Below are 20,933 nucleotides of genomic sequence, written 5' to 3' on the forward strand. Positions count from 1 at the left end.
GAGGAGATGCTAACCAATTATAAGAGCAACAAGAATAAATACCTAGGAATACCTTTTATTAACAAGACACATAACCAAGAGGAAAAGGTACAAAAAAGAAAAAGCTAAATAAAGGAGACATGCCATCTTGCAGCACAGAAAGATTCAAAACTGATAATTTTTTTCCTGAAAGCAATAGAAACTTAAAGTGGTCTATTTTCACAATGAAGTCTTTAACTCTGAGGAGGAAGCTACTATACTAGCCTGTGGATGTGACTGAGGTCATGCATCTCAAAGGGTCTCTAAACAAAGGGGGAGAGGTCGAGAACCCCAAACGTATGGCATTCACTATGCTAACTTGACTGGAAAAGCAGTGGCAGTTAAGAAGCTGCCCCCTCCCCAGCTTAATCCTTTGCTTTTAAAACCCACAAAGTGTAAACAGAGGGAGCAGGCCAAGGGTAGAGGAGATGGGACTCCCCAGACACTTAGCCAATGAAGAAATGGGGAAAGTGAGCTGTGTGCTTGTGTGCCGGGAGTTAAACTGCTTGCTGTACCTGCTCTGGGTATGTCAGCCCCTGTGTTAGGCCGGCACTTGTTCCTGCAAGATTGAGAAATAGTCTTGCTTTCTCCGCACGCTAGGTCCACCGTAGGATCTGTCCATTGTGCACAATCAAAGGGGAGACTTGTTCCTCACATTTCCTAAATCTGCTGCTAAGCTACCGCAAATTTAACCCAACCATGGTTAGAATTCCACTGGAATTCTTTTTAGAATTTGAAAAAATATACAATTGGTTTTGGAACATTCTGACTTTTTAAAACTGAAAATAAGTGGCAGGATATAAGATACTTTAATGATCTTAAAAGGCAATATTACGAAGCTACTGAAATTACAGTGCATTCCAGAAGAAGAATCTGCAACAGATCAAAGGAATAAGACACAATTTGGAAACATTTTCTGTAGGGACTTGCTGGTCTCTCGGTGTACCCTGGGGAGGAACACTGGTGGGAATGAGGAAAAGACAGATAAGAGACAAAAACTGGGTCAGGTAGAGGCCTCTTTACTGGATGGCTAAGAGGACCTGAACAACAACAGCAGGGGCTTTTATTTATACCTTTTCAAAGTTAGTATCATGAGACACAAGGTTGCCTAGCGACTAATGACTGAATTGTCTGGGCAGGATGCTTTCTCAAGACTGAGGTAGCTTGACTGCTTGAGGCATTCTGGCTCTGTCCTACCCTCACACACATGACCAATTTCCAGCTTCAGCTGCTGCCAACTATTTTTTATTAAATATTTTCTATTTTGATATAAACATAGTATTTTAAATCAGTGAAGACATATTTAGTAAATTATCTGGAAGAACCTAGTGATTGTACAATATTGGGAAAAACTGTATATTTCTTTTTCATATATTAAACCAAAATGTATTTTCAATTGGAATAGAAGTTGAAATAATAAAGTAGTCATAAAAATAATTGTTTTTTTTTTTTTTTTGTCTTTTTGAGACAGGGTCTCGCTATGCAGTTCAGGCTGGCCTTGAGCTTACTTTGTAGCCCAGGCTGGTCTCGAACTTGCAACAATCCTCCTGCCTCAGCCTCCAAAGTGCTGGGATTACAGGCATGCACCACCACGCCTGGCCTAAAAGTAATTTTTAAGATAGACAAGAATTTAGTGTCTAGATGAAGAAGGTTCTTCTTTAATATTTATGACAATCTTTACAAAGGTAATGGTGATTTGACTAAGCACAAGTCAAAACTTTTGTATGTACAAGAATATTCAAAACTGCATTATTCACAACAGCCAAAAAGTGGTAACAATCCATGTGATCTGATCATTAACTGAAAAACAGATAAACAAAGTGGGATTTATCCTTTGAAAGGGCTACGACTGTATATACAAATAGCTACCAGGTCACTACCTTAATTCAGCTCTGTTGGTGCAAGTAACTATAATTGACATATACTTAAACAACTTTAAGATTTTTTTAAAAGGAGAATTTAACATAAGCATACAAGGGTATCTAACAGAGCCTGTGAGTAGGAAACAGTCACCATTCAAAAGACATTTAAAACATCAAATTATAATACTTCTCTACCAAAACCTTTTAATAGCTTTTCACTAAATTAACAAATCTAAACTCTTGAGATGTCTTGGTTCTAATCCCGCATCCTCACACTAACCACAAACTCACTTCCTCCAGCTTCTTTCATGACCACCACTCCAAACTTCTTTCTGTTCCTCATCCATCTCTCCTTCCTACACCAGGACCTTCTCAGTCCCTATGGCAAGAAGCTTCTTCCAGCTCCCACGGGATACTCTTCCCCCTAGTTTTTATCTCCCCTGGCTGCCCTCTCAGGTGTTAGAGGATAGGTCCACTGAAAGGCTTTCTTGGATCCATTCCCTGACCCCCACCTACTTCACAGTTCTCACCATACTCCATGCATATCCTCTTCCTTACTATGTTCTTTCTCCATCAGCATGAAAGTTCCAAGAGGGTAAGTAACTTGGCTGGTTTGTTCCTGCCACCACTTTATCCCCACAGAGTCTGGCATATGTAAATGACATACATACTTGTTACAAATATGTGGGAAAGCCATGAGGAAACAAGTTGGTTTCAATGTCAAGTTTGGTCTCTCTTAATCTTTCTTTGGGGTTCATGTCAAGTTCAGTCCCTTTCAATTCCTTTAGGGCTCCAAAGCTGCTTATCTGGAGCACATTTCATTTAACTGAGACTGTGGAGCATATCTGAATCTTAATTTCTGGTGTTGGGAGACAGTCTGACTAGTCCAAGGTGAGAAAACAACATTTCAGGTCTCATTCCAGATAGAAAGTAATTCTTAGTGGCTGTGACACATGCCTGTGATCCGTGCATGCTAGAGGCTGAGGCAGGAGGATCATTTTGAGTTTGAGGCCAGCCTGGGCTATATAGGGAGACTCTGTCTCAAAAAACCAAAACCAAAACAAATAAGAAATTAATTTTTAGCAAAACCAGTCTGGCACAACTGAACCAGTCTGGACAACTATAGATGTGTGATTAAAAATGGAAAAGAAAATATTCTAGTTGAACCATTAAAAATTTTTTTTTTTTTTTTTTTTGAGACAGGGTCTTGCTATGCAGTTCAGGCTGGCCTTGTGCTCACTTTGTAGCCTAGACTTGCCTTGAACTTGCAACAATCCTCCTGCCTCAGCCTCTTGACCCTCCTGCCTCAGCCTCCTAAGTGCTGGGATTACAGGCATGTGCCACCACGCCCGGCCCTAAAAATGTTGATGTAGATCTCGACTGACATGAAGAAACACTTTTTCTTTCTTTCTTTTTTTTTTTTTTTTGTTGTTGCAGTTCTTAGGGATTGCACCCAGGGCCTTCACACAAAGCTATATCCCCAGCACTTTTTCTTAACTTTTTTTGATTTTGAGACAGGTCTCAATAAATTGCTAAACTGCACAGGCTGGGGCTTGAACTTAAAATCCTCCTGCCTCAGTCTCCCAGGTGCTGGGATTATAGGCATAAGCTATCATGATACAAAGACATTTGTTAAGTGAAATATTCATAGTTCAACAGAGCAGTTTCAAACTATTAAAAATTTTGAAATACATACATACTTTTGGAAAGAGATATGTATCTACCGGTACTTATTCCTGAGCGATGGGTTATGGTGTCTTTCTGTGTGGTCTGAATGTTTTACAAAACAGGCATATGTTACTTTGTTTTTTTGGGGGGGCGGTACTGGGAATCGAACTCAGGACCTTGCTCTTGCCAGGCAGGTGGTTATGCCACTGAGCCATATCCCTGGCCCTATTTTGTTTTTAAAATTTGTAATTTAACTTTTATCTAAGGAATTTTTGCCTGTATTCATAAAAATCAAACAATAATAAAAAACTGTAATGAAAAAGATCTCCTTACTGTTGGGTAAGACTTCTGTGAACTGAAGTTCTCTGAAGAAGCTGCGTCTATATTAAAGATCCTGTAGATTTCTGGAACTTAGCTGACTAGGACACTGTGACTGTAGAGAGATGGAATGTTGCTGAGGGCCAAAATTATCTAGGGCCTTTTGACAGCCACTTACCTTAACTTTTCTATCTAGCCTAACATTCTTGGGACTGTTAGGTAAACTTCTAGGAATTTACCACTAAACTTAGCAAATCTCTAGCTTCCACCAACCCTAAAGCTAAGAATGCTGTAAGATAACATCCGACATCTGATACTTTTAAACTCCAAAAGCCTGATTGATGGGGCTTCTGCTGCTGCTGCTGCTGCGATCTGCGTGCAGTGCTTCTGCTATCCTGTCACCCTGGCACCACTTTTCTATCTGTGTGGCACGGACTTCCCTTTGCACAACTTCCTGGGATCTTTAATAAATGTAGCTACCTTCCACTTGCTGTCTGGTGCACACTTGCAATTCACTGCGCCACAAGGGCCTGATTCTACCTGCCCATCACATGGGAACAATGGTACTTCAGGTCTGAGGAATCTTCCTGAATTCATTACTAATAACCATCTGTTTTCCTTGTTCTTTTTTGAACTCCAGTCAGACAGAAGTTGGAACTTTTAAACTGATTTTTCATCTTTTATGCATTCTGCACTTTTTTTTTTTTGGCTTCCTTTTTGTAAGATTTTCTTTAGTATTTTGTAACTACTCTTAATTTTTTTAGTAAATTATATGATGAAAAATAGAAACAATACCTTCAAGAAGGAAGTGGCTAATAAGTCATCATACATTCATTTTATGTGGTCATTAAAGAATAGTAAGAGAGTAAGAAGATAAATTTCATACAGTGATATGTTCTTAAGACATTTCACATTGAGAACGTTTTTAAAAAATCTGGATAGAGAAAGAAAGAGGAAATTAGGATTTAATTTTTTCAGTAAATATTGATTAAGCCCCAGCTAGTTGCCAGGCACTATTCTAAAGGTTGAGGATGCAGTGGAGCAGAACTGGAAGTGAGAGCAAGTCTCATGAAGTTCTTCTCCCCAACATATAGGTAAGCTTTTGCAAGCAGAAAAGATGGGTGTAAAGAAAAGGTAAAAGAGGATGCTGGGGATAGAAGCAATAACTGAGTGATCAATGTCACCGAAAAATCTCATTTAGACAGAGTCAAGAGCACAGACTCAAGAAAAGATGAAAATTCATCTATCTCGATTTGTTTAAAAAATGGAGCGGCTATGACATAAACCTTATAGGAAGAGGAGGGAAAGCTAGGCATTCAGCACAAAATATGCTTTTCATTTTTTTGAGACAGTGTCTTGCTAGGTAGTTCAGGCTGTCTTTGAATTCCCTATGTAGCCAAGGCAGGCCTGGGACTTGTAGTGTTCCTCCTGCTTCAGCCTCTCAACTGCTGGGATTATATACCTGCGCCACCACTGAAGGTGAAATATACACTTTGGAAGAGCCAATTAAAGAGACTCTACCAGGGAGAAAATAATTGGATAGTAGTCCCCAGCAATGAACAACCAGGTAAATTACACTGCCAGCATTTGCACCTGGCTCAGTAAGCAGCATTAACTTTTTCCTGCCATTATCTAGGACCTAAAACAAGGAAATCAGATGGAAGAGCCACTAAACTTCACCATGATCTATCTACCTTAGCATTTTGAATATAAATATCTCTAGAGTTGCCCGGCACCATGGCACATATCTTTAATTCCAGCACTCTAGAGGCTGAGAAAGGAGGATTACTGTTGAGTTTGAGGCCAGCCCCAACTATGTAGTAAGAACCCGTGTCAGCACAACACAACCACCCAAAACCTCTAGTTACAGGTAGTATGCTAGAGGATAAAAACAGCCATGAGAAAAACGTATTTCTTTGATCATCATTTTACTCAAAGGTAATCAGATTGATTTTTTTTTCTTTTTTACTATTCTAACAAATCACAAAAATGTACTGGCTTAATACAAACCTACTCATTTCAGTTCTGAAGGCCACAGGTCAGGCTGAGTTCCTCAGCAGAGGCCTCTGGGCTCATCCAAGTTGTCTAACAGAGTTCCTTGCAATTGCAGGCCTACAATCCCTGTTTTGTTTTCTTGGTACCTATCAGTCAAGGGTCCCTCCAGGTTTGCTCTTAGCAGCTGTCTGTAAGTTCTTCTCATGCTTTCCTTTCCATGTTGCAGGAGAACCCCTCAAATTTCTCTCTTCTAACACATGTCTGTCTTCTGCCTCCAAGTGGAGAAAGTTTTCTGCTTTTAAGTGCCCACAGGATATATAATCTGCCTACCACAGTGAGTAAGTAATTTTTATATGAAAGTAAATATGGGTATATTACGGAATAAACACAAACTTCACTTAAAAAACAAAGGCTGGGGATATAGCTCACTGATACAATGCTTGCCCAAGGTAAGGCCCTGGGTTTGACCCCCAGCAAACACATACACACACACACACACACACACACACACACACACACACACACACAGAGTAGGGAGAGAGGGGGAGGAGGAGGGAGGGAGGGGAGAGGAAGGGAGGGACAGTGAGTAAGAGCAAGTGAGAGAGCAAGAGCCTTAAGGAAGAGGCCACTCTGGGCCATTCCCCCAGGCTCCCCTAGGGTGTGCACACCTCTGCTTGAAGTCTACAGATATCTTCATTAAACTGAGTTCCTGATGGTCCTCTCTAAACTACTTTCCTGTAGTTAATCTCGATTAACAGTTACTCCATCCTTCAAGCTGTTGAGACCCAAAACCTTGGTGCCATCCTCATTTCTCTTTCTTGCAGCTCATAACCTACCTTCAAGCCTTATTAGCTCTACTTTCAGCCCTCATCCAGAATTTCAACTTCTTTTCATCAGTTCAGTTGGAACCACTATCTTACAGTATCTGGGTTTAAAAAAAAAAAATCAACAGCTATGCTAATCCTATTAAAACGCATGTACAGGCGTCCCCCAATAGTCCTGAAGCCACAGACAGCATCAAACAATAAGAGACTAACAATAAGCAACAAAATAACACAACTGCAACAATATTCTGTAATAAAAGTTATGCGAAAATGGCCTTTCAAACTATTGTACTTTCATTTTCTCACTTGAAGGAGCACTTCATGGCTTCTCTTTAGCACACATGAATAGCCAGCATTACTCTTGGGCTTTAGAGCATTAGGTAGTGAAATAAGGGTTATGTGGACAGAGCACTGCAGAACATAACAGCTGATTTGATAGTTAAGATGATAACGTAGACAGCTACTCACTACCAGGTGGTCAGCACACACAGGTGGGTGCCCGATACAGGGATGACTCACCTCCCAGGTGGGCAGGGCAGTGTGAGATTTCATCACTGCCCCTCAGCACAGCACACACTTTAAAACTTGTGAATTGTGGGCAGTCACGGTGGCACAGACCTGTAATCCCAGCACCTAGGCAGGCTGAGGCAGGAGGAGCACAAGTTCAAGCCAGCCTAGTGACTTAGTGAGACCCTGTCTCAAATAAAGGGTTGCGGATACAGCTCAATGTGAAGGCCCTGGATTCAACCTCAGTATCACAAACAAAAAACAAAACTTAGGAAATTATTTTTGGGACTTCCCATTTAATATTTTTGGGCTGTGGCTGACTGGGGTAGCTGAAACAGTGAAAATCAAGCTGCACTACTGTCTGCCACAGTACTGCTCGGCCGAAAGCCCAGCCACTCTCTTGCATCCAGAACTCACCAAACTGCAGGGCTCTACTGTGCACAAGCCCATCGTGCAGTCTGCTTGTACTCCCCAGGCCAACTACACTGGCCTCTCTATTGCTCCCAAACACACTGGACATGTTTCCACCTCAGGCTCTTTGCACTTGACAGTCTCAATGGAATGTTCCCCCCGCCCCCCATGGCTTTGTGGCTATTTTTTCCCTCATTTTCTCATTTCCTTCTGATTCTTATTCAAAAGTCAGCTTCTGAAGCAGAACCTTCTCTGCCTGCTGTAACTAAACATTTTTCATCCAACCGAGTTGGAGGGGTGATGAGAGGACTAGAGAGGGGGTTGGATGAAACCCCTCTCTAGTCCTCTCATCACCTTGTAACTGTTTTTTAGTCTTTTTTTTTTTTTTTTGGTTTTTCTCCGGTACCGGGAACCGAACTCACGACCTTGCGCTTGCCAGGCAGGCGCTTTTGCCGCTGAGCTAAATCCCCAGCCCTGTTTTTTAGTCTTTAAAGCCTATTTCCTTGAAACATTTTATTATGAAACATCTGGAACAAATAAACTCAAAGAATTACACAATTACACAGCATACATCCACCACATATATCCTTCAATTACCTTCTATTCACTCTATCTGTCCAACCACTGATTTATCTTTTTTGATGGCTTTCTAAGTAAGTTGTACATCATTGATAACCTTTCTTCCTAAATACTTCAGCATGTATACTATTAACTAGTTATAGTAAGTCCCTGACTTAGGAGCGTTCAAGCTGCGAACTTCCACAGGTATGTGGTGTAAGACTCGGTTGGATGATAAATGAATCTTCTGTAAGGAACGTACTATATTTGTTTCTAGTTCTTGAAACGTAAAATTTACATAGTGAAATGTACCACAGATACAGTATTTGTGACACATGAACACCTGTGTGATACAATCCTTTGCAAAGGTATGTGGAACATTATTATCACCCTAAAGCATCCCTTCAGTCTCTTCCCAGTCAATCTGCACATCCCAACCCCAGGAGATCTAGATCTGACTGTTTTCATCTTAGATTACTTTTGCAGGTTCTACAATGTTCTATCAACGGAACCACACAGTTCTTATGTAAGGCTATTTTTAGCTAACAGGCTAGTACACCCCATTTCAGAAAAACTGGCCAAATGTTGGTAATTCTCACATCTGTTTTTCCTGTCCAATCTCATGGATCATGACTTTGTACCTATTTATCAGTTAATTTTAAAAGTATTTTAAAAAGCAGTCTTAGCTGGGCATGGTAGCACATGCCTGTTATCCCAGCACTTTTGAGGCGGAAGCAGGAGAATCACCAAAACTGTGAGGCCAACCTGGGCCACACAGTGAGTCCAAGGCTAACCAGAACCACATAGTGAGACCCTGTCTCAAAAAGCAAAAACAGAAAAGCAGGGTAATAAATAAAATTAGGATACCTTCTAGTCTATACTCTTCTAAAGCAGGGGTTAGCAAAAAAACTGCTGTGGGACAAATCCAGCTCAAATTCATTTTTGTAAACTGGTCTTACTGTAACAAAGCCACATTTGCTCATTTAAGTACTGCATGTGGCTGATTTCAAGTCATAATGCAGAGTTGACTGGTTATTACTGAAGAGAGTCGCTTGCAAAGCCTAAAATATCTATTATCTAGTCTTTGCAGAAAAAGCCTGCTGATTCCTGTTCTAACAGGTGTTATCCTGCCAGTGAACATTTTTATTACCCATCATACACAAAAAGTAATTCACCTTGGACATACGGCTAGTTTCTAAGGTCTCCTTGAAAGGCCAGGATTTAGTATCGTTCTGCTTCCTTTTAAACAGATTAAACCAATTGAGAAAGGGGTCTCAGATTCAGGAGAATCACTGAGCTCTGAAAGGTCCAAATATTTCAAAAGGGCAGGGGAAAAAACAGTCTAGAGGAGACATTTGTTTTTTGCTTCTCCATTCTCTGCTTCTGCCTCCAAAATTTCCCTCAAGACAAGCAAATCTAGAACTCGTGCAGGATCTGTTTAAGGAACTCTGCTACACTGGATAATTCGGTGAGTGAACATGAAGTCTGGCACTAGGGCAGCCACCATGCCACCGAACAGGAAGGCCTGAACCTACGGGTGTGGGAATAGGAGACAACTTACAAGGAGCTTAGTAGTAAAGATGCCTTTATTTTACTTAGAGTACAGTCTTACATCTGCTGGATCAAAATTTGCATGAAACTAGTACCATCTCTTTTATGAGTCAATATATATTCATTATTATGTGAGCTTGGCTAAGATGGATTTTGAGTCATTTCCAACCTGTTATAGAAGGTCAAATACTCACATTTTTTTGAATCACCACTGAGAGCTAGCGTATGGTTGTGGCTCCTATCTGAGAAATACTTGTTATTCTTGTCTAATTTTCCCCTAAGAATTCTGAAGCAAGTGAAGGAAGAGGCCATACTAGGAAGAAAGATAAAAGAAAGAGTCAATCAACAAACTCAGGTTCTGGGAAAGTCCTAACACTATGGGACTGCCAAGAAAAAAGCTGTATCCTGTTTCTAATAATCACAAATCCATGCTTCCCCCTCAAGCCACTTCCAACTTCCTTAGAAACTGAAGAGTGCAGGGCATGTACCCATTTTTCATTATATCCATAATTAATATACAATCTCCACGAATTACTTGCCAATATTAAAAATCTTAACATTCTTTTTAACCTGTAAGTTGACAATAGAGTTCAGGGCTACTGTCTTTTGGTCCAAGACACAGAGGCAAAATATATTTACTCCACCAAGTATCTATGTATACTTTTTCTAAAATGTGAGGTTTAAAAAAATTATGAGTAAAGTAAAAAGTTCAAAAACATATACTTATTTTTAAGTAGTAGCTTTTTTTTTTGAGATAGGGTCTTGCTATGTAGTTCAGGCTGGCCTTGAACTCATGGCAATCTTCCTGTCTCAGCCTCCTGAGTGCTGGGACTACAGGAGTGTGCCACCATGCCTGGCCTTAAAGTAGAAGATATTTTAAAGTAAAAAATATCCCATGTCCTGTTTTACCTATAATCACGCAATTTTTTTTGATGAGTATTTTTTCACTTGTTATATGTTCACAATACATAGTAAGTGCAATCATCTTGCAGAACTTGTACATATATGTACCCATATAATACATAATCTAATCCCCAAGGCTGGGTGTGGTTCATGCCTATAATCCCAGCTGAAGTGGGATGCTGGAAAGCTGAAGTGTGGCCGGGGCAACTCAGGGAGACCCTGTCTTAAAAAAAAAATAAATAAATAAAAAGGGCTGGGACCTTTATTTTCCTTGTCAGAACTGCCATCTTCCAATACTTTGCCAAAATGATGAAAACAAAGGTAAAGCGGAGAAAAACCTCTATATGTTCTCTAGGCTCTTTACAAAACAGGGGTACTGGGTGTGGTGGTGTACTCCTGTATTCCCAGAACTCAAGAGAGGGAGGCAGGAAGATCACTGTGAATTCAAGGCCAGCCTAGGATACAATGAGTTCAAGACCAGCCTGAACCAGGTATCAAGATCCTGTTTCAAAAATAAACAAACACTCCCCCAAACAACCAAAAAAACCCCCACGGGGTTGTTCCTTTGGCCACAGATATACAAATCTACAAAAAGGGTGATACTGCAGACATCAAGGGAGTGCTTACTATTCAAGAAGGAATGCCACACAAAGGTTACCATGGCAAAACTCAAGAGTCTACAATGGTACCCAGCATGTTGTTGGTATTACTGTAAACAAACAAGGGCAAGATACTTGCCAAGAGAGTTAATATGTATTGAGCATATTAAGCATTTTGAGTCAAGACAGCTTCCTGAAATGTGTCAAGGAAAATGAGTAGAAAAAGGAAGCCAAAGAGATAGGTGCTTGGGTTCAACTTGCACCTGCTCCACCCAGAGAAGCAAACTTTGTGAGAAAAAATAGGAAGGAGCCTGAGTTGCATAACTGAGAATGTAGCTCCTACTGTTCAGCACCTAACTAGTGGCTAAGGTGTTCTATGCAGTGCTTATAAATAAAAAAGCATCCTGAATTGTAAGGCTAGTTTTCTTAATTCAGCAGGTGTGTAATGCCCTTATTTTAGGGAAACAAACACTTGGAACAGACTCTCACTGCACCTAGTTAGTAGTGTTAGGTCTTTATTCTTCATTTTTCTTGGTGAAAGATGGGAGGTATTGTCAGGTGTATACCCAAATGGCCAAATATCTACAAAATATTTATATTAGCCTGAAGATCCACGGGGAATGATATATCTAAATAAATAGAAAGCACTGCATGCCATTATAGTTAAACAAATAAACTGCTTAAAGTATCCTACAAAAAACGGGGCTGGGGACATAGCTCGTGCAAAAACCTTGGATTCATCCCTAGCACTTCAAAAACAAGCAAGCAAGCAACCAAGCAACCAACCGTATCCTAATCCCAAAGGGATAACCACTGCTGACATTCTTCCAGACTTTTTTCCCCACCACCTCCGTTCTAGACTTTAAAAGTATCATTTCTTTGTGGCATGGGCCATGTTTTATTGACTTGCTTTTCTAACTTCTAGATATATTTCCTTGTTAATTATACAGATTTAGTTCACCTTTTTAACAACTGTAAATTAACCCACTACATGATTGCATCATCACTTGTCTGACAATTGCAGACATTTAGCTCTACTGATAGACACTTATTTTCCAACAGTGGTAACATTCTTGTAATAAACAATCTTGCTTAAGTAAAGACAAATAATACACATGTACTTTTGTAGACTAAATCTTTAAATGAGAAATTGTGGGTCAAAGGGAATGTTAATTCAAAAATGTGGTAGAGAAAGACCAAATGAATACTATGGCTCCACAAGAAGGAGGAAAAGGGAGGAAGAAATAAACAGGCTCAAGATGCAACACATATATGAATGAATTTCCCATGAAGAATGCATTTTTTATAATTTGCAAACATATACCAATAAAAAGGGAAAAATCATTAAGTCAGGCCCACAAACATCAAGAGGTGTAGACCGTAGTTCTCAACCTGCAATTTTGCCCTAAATGTCTAGAGGCATTTTTGGTTGCTACATCTGGGGAGGTGCTACTGCATGTAATGGGTGGAAGTCAGGGATGATACTAAACAACTTACAATGTATAAGACAACCCCTTTATCTACATTAAAGGAAGAATTAGCCAGCCTAATTCACTCATTAGTGTGCAGGCTGAGAAACTCTGGTCTAGGATTTTAACACACTGGTCACAATAGCTCCCTTGGAAATGTAGAGGACAACTTATTTATACTTCTGTATTGTTTGTGGTTTCTCATTGCAATGAATATGCTCTAGTTTAAGCACTTCCATGCACAGCGAAGTCTGAGATGAAATCAATGAAATCAATCCCCGTGGCTTCTAACATTGCTTCTGTGCCTTGGGGACAAATTCCAACAGTTCCCTCTATCTTCTTTGGAGTAAGGTAATCTCAGACAGCTCTTTGAAATGTTCTTGACGGGAAACAGTTTCTAATCACTTACCAATCTGATTGCTACCGAAAGACAAAGTGATGAACTTTAAACTCTAGTTTTGTACTCTGACCTTCACAGAGTGGAATTATAACCTTCCTCATTCTAAACAAACCAGCTCACATAAAGCTTACTAAAATACTTGGTTTTTCCACACTTGCTGCAATTAATTTTCATGTATTCTGCCCTAATCCTGACTTTAAATCTTTATCCAACGAACTGAGAGCCTATTCCTTACTCCTGTAAGAGTACACCACCCTAATTAATGCCTAGAATACAATTTGTTATTTGTGGTGGTGGTGGGATTTACTAAGTTCAGGCTGGCCTTGAACTCGCTGTGATCCTCCAGCCTCGGCTTCCTGAGTGCTACAGGCATGTGCCACCACACCTGGGCTAACATACAATTAAATTACAATTTTGTGTCACATTTTAGTCCTGAGATTTTCTCACCTTTAGGGTTGGATTTGCGATTACTTGAATCCTGTAACAATGCGCTTAAAAAAATCACCTAATAGGGAAAGCTATTAATGTCACTCACTTCAACAAACATCTAGTGAACACTTAGGCCACTATACTGATCAATGAGATCAATACACAAAAAGTGAACTGCTTAGACTTAATGGGCTACAAAAGTTTTCCTGGGATAACCTTACTGATCTTTCGTCCTCACATTGATTTCAACCTGTAGAACTACATATTACGCTGTGTTTTGTAGTTAAGGCTTGGACGCTACTGATTCCTACATCCCTTCAATCCTTTTCCCCTTTGGGAGTCAGATCTAAGGGGCTGGTAAACGTTTTTAACGAATAAATGCACCTTACTACTGCTACTGCATACAATAAACCTGCAAACAAACACCTGTAACAGGAGCTTTTACTCCCTGTATCACAAAAAATAAAAGGCAGCAGTAACTCCAAAACATAGTCCAAACAAACGGAATTCACAAAGGCATAAAAGACACAAGGTATGGTTAGAAAACTTTATCTACGGATAATATATTGCAGAAAAGAGATTCAAGGATACACACTGAAAATAATGGTGAAGACTAAATTCAATTGCAAAATAGTGATAGCAGTAATTTTCTCTAAGAACACCAGCACACTCCCACGTCGCTCCCACTTCACCGGGGAAGGCTTCCGCACAGAGCAGGGTGGGGGCTCCCACGTGTGGAACACTCCATTGCAACCCCGCGGCCGTCGGTGCCGTGCCGCCCCGCCACGCCCCCGCACGGGTCCACAGCCTCCTCGGCCGCCCACCCGCCGGGAAGCGCCGGAGGCCTTGGATCGACCCCTCCACAGCAGACGCTTTGGAGAAAGGCAGGGGAAGGGGAGGTGGGTAGGCGGGTTTTTCCGGACCCGAAAAACCCATTCCTGTAGGACCCGGGCTATCAGCCACAGCGCATGGTTTCGGAACCCCGCTCGCGAGGGTCCAGGGCTGGGTCCCCGCGGCCCAGGGCCCGCCCCCCACCTCTGCCTACAGCCCTTACCGCCGCGGCCCCACCCCTCCCCGCCGGCCGCGCCCCGCCGCGCCTGTCCTAAACCGTTCCCTTAGCTGGCCATGGCCTGAAGTATCGGTCCTCTGGAGGTGGTCCCGGAGCCGCTGGCTGCGTCCAGAAGACCAAGGTGCTGGACTCCCATACCTGCACTTTCCTCCGCCCAGCCGTGTTCTGCCGGTGATGGGCCGCCATCTTGCATGTTGACACTGCTACGTCACTTCCGGAAGAGGTTAGGCCCGGACGGAAGTCCCGCCCTTTCCCGTTTGAGCAAGGTCGGGTGGTGGAGTCAATGGTACCTAGGCAATATGCTGACCAGGTGCGGTTCGTTGATGTGGCCCGTGGTGTAGTAGACTCGCCTGTAAACAAGACCATAGTGTGTGTGTAAAGCTAATGGAGGTAGAACCACTCTTCAGAGCCGAGGAAGCAGTGCTAATCTGGTTCCATGTGGGTGACCCTAAACCTGGGCTTGTACTGCTTACCTAGCACCTCCCCAAATCTTTAGAAAGCACGCATCGAAAAAACTGATAATGCTCGTTTTCAGCTTTTGAAGCCTATGCCGACACTCCTAGGCAACATAAAAAGTATGGCATCTTTTTTTTTTTTTTTTAGGAAATTATCAATGGTTGTTGTACTATACTTTGGTATCTTCAAAATGGTTTCTAGAGAAAAGAAATAGAGCTATATATGAGTGATCAGTTAAATAATCATTGACTATCTCAATGGTTGTTGGAAACACATAGTAACAAACATACATCCATTTACAAAATAACAGGAACAGTACAAACATTACAGAGTTATGGACAGATTGGTAGGAAATTATCAATTGCTGCTGTAATACATAGTGGTATCTTCAAAGTGGTTTCTCAGGAAAACAGAGATATGCAAGAAAGATCTAACAAGTAGTTACAGCCTAAGGATTGTGAAAAATAGCAGATTACCTCCTCATAAGTGACTCCTTTCACAGAGGTGTGATGGCTGGAAGGAAGGCCAGGATTGAAAAGAGGGACTGAGAGACTAGCACCGGTGTCCAGCAATAGGCTGTTTACTTTTTCCTCTATAGTCGTGATTATCCAGGGCTCCTCCATGGAGGTGACAATCTGGCCAGCGGGTGAAGGCAGAGTATGCCCTGGGCCTCTTCATTCCTTTTGGACCAACTGGTAGGAGGGGTCTGAGCTCTGGGGCCTTTGCTTCAGAAGGCAGTCGGACCTCTAGTGGTCACCTTTACAGTCAGGGCATGGCCCAGGGGGCTTTTTAGGGCAGTCCCTCTTGAAATGGCTTGGCTTTTGACAGCGGTAGCAGATGAATGTAGTTGTCGAGTTCTTCTTGGGGCCCCGAGAATCAGACTTAGGGTCTGTTTCTCTTAGTGTTGCAGCAAAGGCAGCTGCTTTTTCTCGGTCTTTTTGTTTTCTGTCCTTGGCCTCCTCCTTGTCAGGGCTATAAAATACTGAGGAGGCAATTCTTACTAACAACTCAAGTGAGCTATCTGGGGCAAAAGCCAGTTTTTGTAGCTTTTTTCTACTATCTGGTGCTGACTGAGTAATAAACTTATCTTTAAGAATAATTTGTTCCTTTGAACTGAGATCCAGGGAAGTATGCTTTATCAGTGCCTCTTGTAAGCAGTCTAAGAAAGCAGAGGGGTGTTCCCTTTTAGCATTCTTATTTATTGAGGATTTTTTTTTTTTTTTTTGGTCTTTTTGAGACAGGGTCTTGCTATGCAGTTCAGGCTGGCCTTGAGCTCGCTTTGTAGCCCAGGCTGGCCTTGAACTCGCAACGATCCTCCTGCCTCAGCTTCCCAAGTGCTGGGATTACAGGCATGCACCACCATGACCAGCTTTTATTGAGGATTCTTATTCTCATTTCTATACCCATCAGTTATAGGTACTGGGATGAGTCAGTAAAACCTGTCCCAAGTCCCACACAGTGCTTAGTGATGGTAATGTGCTATATGGCCTTTGGAGGACTCTCAAGTCAGCCTTCCACATCTGAAGTTAGGTTCAGGTTCTAAGTCAGCCTTTGTGTTTGGGAATTCGCATAATTTCCCTGAGACCCCCAGGTCTTAACAAAATACAGAACACCTGGTAGCTTTGTTTTCTTTGAGGCTTAAAACTGTTTAAGCGTTTCTGGACAATATGTATTGTACATGAAAGAAAGTTTAGCATCCTGAGAAGTGCTACATGCATATGAAATAGAAATGCAGTAAGTTTAAAAAGTAAATAAGAATTGTAGAAGGCTTCTGCTTCTAAATAAACCTTATTTTTCCTTGTTAAATCTTGTTCTACAGGTTGGGCTGTCCCTTTGCCAGTTAATTGAGTAAGTTAATGAACTTCTCTCATCTTTAGTTTATTTGTACATATCTCATATTTATCTACCTATTTCGCATGGATTTTTTTTTCTTTGTCTTTTTGAGACAGGGTTTCTCTGTGTAGTTGAGGCTGGCCTTGAACTCATTTTGTAGCCCAGGCTGGTTTCAAATTCAAGGTGATACTCCTGCCTCAGCTTCCTGAGTGCTGGGATTACAGGCATGGGCCACCACACCTGGCTTCACATGGATCTTATGAAATTAAATGAGGCAATGTTAACACTACCTGATACCTGTAAGTAGGAAATATTCTGTATATTTTAGGAATTATTTTTGATGATCACCTTGTCCTTGGAAACACTGCCAGAATTGTAACTTCATGGGGCAGATTGTCTCAGACATTTTAGGTAATGTAGGCTGTATCACTTTTAAAAGCTTTCAGATCAGCTTGAAATTTCCTGTCATTTCTTGCCTCTTGCTTTAATAGCCTGGAAGAGGCTTGCAACACAGTAAGGCTTTTCCACAGATTGTCTTGGTCCTTATATTTCTGGCCTCATGTTCAATCCATTTGCTAAATAAAATGGAGATATCCTGATAGGTCTTTGTACAAGACTGTGGACCCTGAGTGTCAACTTTTTGGGTTGACTTGGCCACATATAAAACATACAGTTAATATATATGAGCTACAAATCTTTCCTTTAAAATATTTCCTATTATAATATTAAAATAATGCAAGCCCAAGTATAATATTTAAATAAAACATATCTACTTAATAAACACTTGTCTTCACAGGCACACATACCTGAAGGTAAGTTGCAATGCTTTTAGCAGCAATCCTGTGTTTTACTGGTCGAGTTGCACAAGCACATGTAATGTCTGATACATGTGAATTTCTATTTGACTAACTGTGGTGGGCACAGGAAGTGGAGTCAACACTGCATGGTGCACTCTCCTATACAGTTCCATTGTGGCCTATACCGTCCCTTGCTGGAGCCCCACCCAACAGGTTTAGGATCTTGTAGGGCTACATGTGACTCGAGGCACACGGGCCATGGGTTATACATGCCTGCTCTAGACTTACTGTCTGGTTCACCAACAGGAAAATATGAATGTCTTTGTGTGTTTTTTCTTAAAAGAAGAATTAATATATTTTGAATTTTGTTTAAAAACACAAAATAATATAGATCTGTAGTTTGCAACCATCACTGTCTGCTAGTGATTAATATATTAATTTGGATACTTTAAAGATGGATTTTTAAAAGCATGTCATGCTATGGTAATGTAGAAGTGCCAAAGAAACTTTTTAAAGGCAAGCCTATCATAGATATCATTCAGATTCATGGAGAAGTTAAGAAATTGCATAATTTCCTTATAATTCTTTAAAGGTCTTCTGGTAAGAAATAATGTATTATGATACATAATAGACTTAAAAGATCATCATTCAATAATTATGCAAAAGTAAAGGTTGTTTAATTATATATACTCAGTGATGAAGATATTTATGCCAAAGGTTGTATGCTGTTTTTTTTTTTTTTTTGGTCAAAAAGACCTGTTTTAAATAGTCTTTACATTTTCCTTTCCAAGTGATAAGTCATAGTGCTGAATAACCTATTGTTCAAAAGTTCACTTATTTCTGAAAACATTGGAAAGAAAAATAGCCTTCAGTTCTTTTGTTTTCTGAGACAGGGTCTCACTATCTAGTTCAGCCTGGCCTTGAACTCACAATGATCCTCCGCCTTTAGCCTCCTGAGTTCAGGGAGTACAGGCATCCGACCCTTGCCCAGCAACCTTCATTTCTTTCTTTCTTTTTTTTTTTTCTGGTACCGGGAATCGAACTCACAACCTCGTGCTTGCCAGGTAGGAGCTGTGCCGCTGAGCTAAACCCCCAGCCCCTTCATTTCTTTTATCTCTTTCTATTTTTTCATGTAAATATTAGAATCAAACCAGCCCATTTTCCGTTGTAGAAATGCTTCCACTTCTCTCTAATGTTCCCACTGGAGGGCAGTAGAGAACCATCCAGACCATTCTTAATTTTGAAATTCATTGGCTCTAATGGGACAAGTCAGACCTTAAAATGCTTAATACTTATTTCCCACCAGAAAAGTCATAACCCAAGTACCTTTTTGGGAAACCTATTTTCTCCCATAAAATGCTATAACTTATCATGAAAATAAATTTAAATAAAATAAAGTGAAATATATACCTTTGTAAGTATGATTGGCCCTGTGTGTCAGTGGATTTCACTTCTGTGGATTCAACCAATCTCAGATTATAAGTATTTGAAAAAAGAATAATTTGCACCTGGTCTGAGCATGTGTGGTTTTCTTTTCTTTTTTTAAGAGTAGGAAGAATTTATTGAGAGAAAGAAAGTTTCTAAGAGGGACAGAAGAGGGCCCAGAAAGTTGGATGCCCACCAACCCTGCTTCTCAAGGGTGTTTATTGAGCAAAACCATGAGGGGAGGCAGGTTTAATGTGGGACAGAACTATAATCAATCAATAAGATTTCAAGTATAGTTGCTCAGGTAATATTGACCCAATAGGAAATCACAAGGAATATAGTTTTCTTTCTTGTGATTATTCCCTAAACAATAAAGTGTAACAACTACACAGTATTTATATTTTGTTGTGAGTAATATAGAGATGATTTAAAGTATATGGTATATAAGAGGATATATAAGAGGATATGCATATGTTTTATGCAAGTACTGTGTCATTTTATACAAGATACTTGAGCATCTAAGAATTTTGGTATCCAAGGGAGTCCTTGAAGCAATCCTCCAAGAATACCAAGGGAAAATAAAAACAGTATGAAAACTTTTTCACAAAAAAGGGCAGGAAGTATAGCTCAGCAGCACAAGCGCCTGCCTGGAAAGCGCAAGGTCCTGAGTTCGATTCCTGGTACCAAAAAAAAAAAAAAAATCAAAAAAACTTCATCACAGAGGTGCTCTTTTGTGGTGGGTTTTCATACTGGAGCTGAATTGGCTGAGGCTTCCTAAAATACTAGCCCGAAGAAGTATAGTGGGTATTAACTTTACTCCACAAACTGATGTGGCAAATTAGATATCATTAAAAGTTAAATATAATTTTGAGCTCCCAGGAAATCAAAATGATGGGCAATTCATTGTCAATAAATTGTTAATATTCCCCTCACCACTCTAATCTACCATAAGGTCACTCATATATACCAAGATCAAATATCGAGAGACACTGACAATCCTTAGGTCACAGTGGTTAGGGATGAGGTGCCCAGTGTCTTAGAAATACAATCCCTTGGGAATGACAGGTCTCTTGCCCTTTCTTCTATTAGTAGTGGGATTTATTGGAACTGGGATCCCAGTGACTAGTACCCTTGCCTCCTTAAGAGTGCTGGCCATCACTGACCATGTTCCACCACCACCCTGGATGTTTTCAGTGGTGTGCAGAAGTCTTCACTCCTTGCAGAACCTTTCCTGCTTTCACTGACTCCTCATCTGGCCTGTAAAGAGCATTGAGTTGTACCCACCTGCTCCACCCCACCCAGATCTTTAGCTTAACTTCTCCAGTGAGCTTCAACTTTCACTAAAAGATGAGACCTGATCTTTTAAGGGCTTCTGCTTTATGCTCAGCAATATAAACCACTCCTGTGACCAGCAAGCATTGTGAAATAGTAACCATCAACAGAAGATAAGGAAGGAAGGAAAATTACAGCAAAAACAAAATGTACTCTAATGTCTCAACAAATTATCCTGCCACAGAAGCTGGAAGTGAAGACAATTCTTTTACTAGTAATCTCCCTAAAGAAACCACAGGCATTCTCTTTGCCTCTTAAGCACCTTCAAACTGCATTGAAAATTAGGTTGTACCTCTGGAAATCTTTCTTTTGCTAATTTGTTGTACATGAATGCCTGCAGAAACCTTTGGATGGTAAATGCTGTGGGAGGGGCAGTTTCCATGGTGACTGTCCAATGCACCCTTTTTCTTGCACTTCAATTAGATCTTCATTGCGGAGCTGTTGTGAATGAGAAGGTAAAGACTCAGCTACATCTGGAAGGCAGGAGACGTAAGATTTGATACTAAATG

The 20,933-nt window shown here is 40.7% G+C and overlaps 2 protein-coding genes across 4 annotated transcripts in view; one reads left to right on the top strand and one right to left on the bottom strand.

Annotated features, from left to right (window-relative positions):
• Nucleotides 1-14,793, bottom strand: part of Wdr48 (WD repeat domain 48) — a 44,076-nt gene extending 29,283 nt beyond the window's left edge. For 2 of the 3 annotated variants that reach the window (XM_013515075.1, XM_005386566.2), the window contains exon 1: nt 14,720-14,793. In XM_013515075.1, coding sequence (XP_013370529.1) covers nt 14,720-14,767 — 48 coding nt within the window. In that variant the 5' untranslated portion in view covers nt 14,768-14,793. Of the gene's footprint in view, nt 1-533; nt 691-14,719 lie in introns of those variants that run through there. The other variant, XM_005386567.2, reaches the window with a different exon arrangement.
• Nucleotides 14,794-14,810: 17 nt separating this feature from the next.
• Scn11a (sodium channel, voltage gated, type XI alpha subunit) overlaps nt 14,811-20,933 on the top strand; it is a 191,791-nt gene continuing 185,668 nt past the window's right edge. Inside the window, exons 1-2 of the mRNA XM_013515079.1 lie at nt 14,811-14,891; nt 16,857-16,885. Of these exons, the coding sequence (XP_013370533.1) occupies nt 14,865-14,891; nt 16,857-16,885 (56 nt within the window). The 5' untranslated portion in view covers nt 14,811-14,864. The remainder of the gene's footprint in view (nt 14,892-16,856; nt 16,886-20,933) is intronic.

Source organism: Chinchilla lanigera, unplaced genomic scaffold (assembly GCF_000276665.1).
Source record: "Chinchilla lanigera isolate Chin_1 unplaced genomic scaffold, ChiLan1.0 scaffold00026, whole genome shotgun sequence".
NCBI classification, from domain to species: Eukaryota; Metazoa; Chordata; class Mammalia; order Rodentia; family Chinchillidae; genus Chinchilla; species Chinchilla lanigera.